General features: G+C 36.9%; 2 protein-coding genes across 3 annotated transcripts in view; one reads left to right on the top strand and one right to left on the bottom strand.

Moving 5' to 3' along the window:
* LOC148734949 (uncharacterized) overlaps positions 1 to 1,079 on the top strand; it is a 2,956-nt gene extending 1,877 nt beyond the window's left edge. For both annotated transcript variants that reach the window (XM_088752376.1, XM_088752375.1), the window contains 2 exons: positions 1 to 88; positions 500 to 1,079. The exon at positions 1 to 88 is cut by the window's left edge. In XM_088752376.1, the coding sequence (XP_088608502.1) occupies positions 1 to 88; positions 500 to 993 (582 nt within the window). In that variant the 3' untranslated portion in view covers positions 994 to 1,079. The remainder of the gene's footprint in view (positions 89 to 499) is intronic.
* A 241-nt stretch (positions 1,080 to 1,320) lies between these two features.
* Positions 1,321 to 2,853, bottom strand: LOC148734948 (uncharacterized). Its single transcript, XM_088752852.1, has one exon. It carries the CDS (start codon positions 2,851 to 2,853, stop codon positions 1,321 to 1,323), a length of 1,533 nt encoding a protein of 510 aa, XP_088608978.1.
* Positions 2,854 to 3,178: the final 325 nt, after the last annotated feature.

Below are 3,178 nucleotides of genomic sequence, written 5' to 3'. Positions count from 1 at the left end.
CGATTCCATTTAGCCTGTCTCTCCATGAAAAATGTTGCAAAGACATGGTTATGTCCACATTGTAGAAAATTACCTAAGTTTGGCCATGGTAAGAAAGGGTTAAAGACACATGATAAAGTTCCTAATTTATTTGAAGAAGCTTTGTTAATGGAAAGTATCTGTGTTTGTAAAAGGAAAGCAAATTCTGATGACAAATTGCTGAAATGCCACAATGATAGTTGTTCTAATGGGAAGTTTTTTCATTTACAGTGCATGTCATATAAGCGATACCCAAATAATTATAAATCTTCTTGGGCATGTAACTTCTGCAAATTGGACAGCATTCGTTCCACTAAATCTATCAAACCTAAAGCTACAAATTCAAATCTACCTTTTTCACCTTCTGAGAGTTCTGTTCATAATGATCATGAGATTGTCTACTTTGGTACTAGAGAAACTGAGCAAGTGGATAAATACAGTATCATTTCAACACTTACAAATCACGACTTCGATGTTATAGAATCATCTACTGGCTGGTTGGAAAATACTGTCATTCAACAAGCTCATGTCCTTTTAAAGCAAGTTAACCCAGATATTCAAGGATTTCAACGTCCAAGCTTGGGTCCATGCCACAACTTTGACAAGGTTCATGGAGATTTTGTACAGATCTTGCATACTGGGGGAAACCATTGGGTGTGTGCTAGTTCAATTGGCTGTGAAAAAGGTGTTGTAAATTTGTATGACAGCCTTTTCAATGATGTTATACTTGATGATCTTGAACAACAAGTAGAGAGTCTAGTTGGAGAGGATTTCCAAGGAATCAATGTTGTACCAATACAGCAACAATCAAATGGTTCAGATTGTGGTGTATTTGCTATTGCTTTTGCAACAAGTCTTGTTTACACATTGGACCCAAATATTCCTCAACTTAATGTATCAAAGATGCGACTTCATTTGTATGCTTGCCTGAAAGCTTGTCTCATTACCCCTTTTCCCACAGTCGAAAGCACATAACATCTGATACCACATTCAGTTTAAAATTGTATTGACTAACTTAAAATAATTAAACATTCCATTCCATGAATAAAAAATGAAACAAACTTTTTGCATTATTATTACAGACTTTCATAAACTATGTTAAATTTTTGGTGGTTAAATCTGAGAACTTCCACATGGTTACTACTGGGCAACAGCATGTTGTGTAAGCAAGGATAGAATAGTGCACTATAACGGTTATATTTATTAGTCACACAGCCGTAATTCTGGTGCTTTCATTTGTTAGAAATTTGAAAAATTCACCACCAAAAATTTAATATAGTTTCACTGTTACTATTTAGGCTTTCAATCAAAAGGTACAGTAGGAGGGCATAGGTTTACTAGTGCAGAGGAAATTCTAATCATTCTGTCAACTAGAGGTACAGATTCGCCTTTTCGACAAATTAGGTAATCAGTTGGTAAAGTTTGTTGAAGAATGGTATATTTCTGTCTAAGCAAACCAATGATTCTTTCAACGTGTATTCGGACAGAAGCAATTTTTCTTGTCTGTTCCACGTCCGCAGGATCAAGTTGGTCTTTACCTTTGGTGAATGCAGGAATGTTCAATTGGGCTTGCTGAAATTGAACACTTTCATGAATGGTAAAACCCCTATCTGCAAGAACCAAATCACCTGGTATAAGTTTATCCAGTAGACCACAGTTTTCAGTTAAAAATTTATCTGAAGTTCTCCCTCCCCAAGCCTCACTAACAAAACAAATTGTACCCTGTGGTGTAATTCCAATTAATACTTTAACAGTGTTATGATGCTTGTAACTTGAAAAAGTCTGTGCTCTTGCAAGGAGATTAGTCGGTCTATCAATAAAAATTTCAAAGCAATCAATGATAACTGTGGTTTTGCGTCCGAATGAGTCCAGGAAACATCTAGGCATGGTTGCGTACAATTCGTCACGATCTGGCCATTTGACAAGAGGACCTAAGCGAACATCCATGACAGTCAGCCAAGCAGACAAAATTCGAGAAACCACTGCAGATGAAATTTTTAAACGATACGCAAGGTCAAGATGAGGAACAGCAAGTCTCAATTTTACTAAAACCATTGCAAACTCTTGAAACTTAGACAAAAGCTGAGGACGTCTGTCAACATAAGGTTCAACAAAACAGAAGACTTTTTGTAAAATTTCAAAGGAAGGTAGACCAGTGTAAAATTTTACTTTCTCGTTGTTATCAACAAAAAAAGCTTCATCAAAGTCAGAACATTGTTTATTAAGAAACAAAGACTCGGTTTGAAGCATACAATTATGCGTCTCACTTGTCTGAATGCCAACTGTTGTCGTTGAAACTGCTGTTTGTGTTACGGCATTTCTCAAGTTATCTGGCAAATTTTCAGCGAGGTCCTCGATATCGTCCATTTCAACGTCCGTAGTCGTAGACTGGAATAAATATTTAACACATACGCCAGGTTCATTCACTCTTTTTGACTTCTCTTTGGCCATTTCTTCTGTGCTCTCATGTGTATGTTTCCTTCGTTCTGCGACTCTCTTTGCTTTTTCAAGGCTTCGTTGCAGCGACGCTTCGTCTATCACAGATTTTTGATGTCCCATGTTAAGAGAAGGCACCCAGTCAACATTAAACTTATCCCACAAAGGAGCTGCTTTTCCTGAGTGAAAATGGTCTCCACACACACGATCGTTTTCAATTATTCGGTCTGTTAAATCTTGTCGACGTATGGCTGACAGCCATCTTCGCCTGCGTTCAGTTGACAAGATCTCCGTTTCCTCGCCTTGATTTTTAATAATTTTCGGTACACGACAGAATGAAAGATCTTTACGTTTAGATTTGTCGTTGGAACAGTTTATAATTAGGCAAAAAGCAGGCATTTTGCGACATACTTCAAACAAAGTAATGAAACTGTAATAGTTAAGTAAACACTTGCACGTCACCCTTTTCACTCCACCAACATGGCGGACGCTAAATTTTGGTGACGTCACAGCAGAATGTGCGAAAACACACTATTACATCCTCTGAGAATTGGAAGTGTGCATGTTATTAGTTATTCAAATATCTCTCACTTTTCCGATGCGTTTACATAATCAATGTGGTTATTGCTAAATTACATACCGTTGTTTTTAATTATATGCCGTTATTCACTTAGCCAACATGTGTACATATGAATAGTCATTGTTGTTGTTGTTGTTGTTAAAT

Source organism: Stylophora pistillata, chromosome 3 (genome assembly GCF_964205215.1).
Source record: "Stylophora pistillata chromosome 3, jaStyPist1.2, whole genome shotgun sequence".
Classification (NCBI taxonomy): domain Eukaryota; kingdom Metazoa; phylum Cnidaria; class Anthozoa; order Scleractinia; family Pocilloporidae; genus Stylophora; species Stylophora pistillata.
The sequence above is the reverse complement of the archived record's forward strand: the minus strand, read 5'-3'. Positions and strand labels throughout refer to the sequence as shown.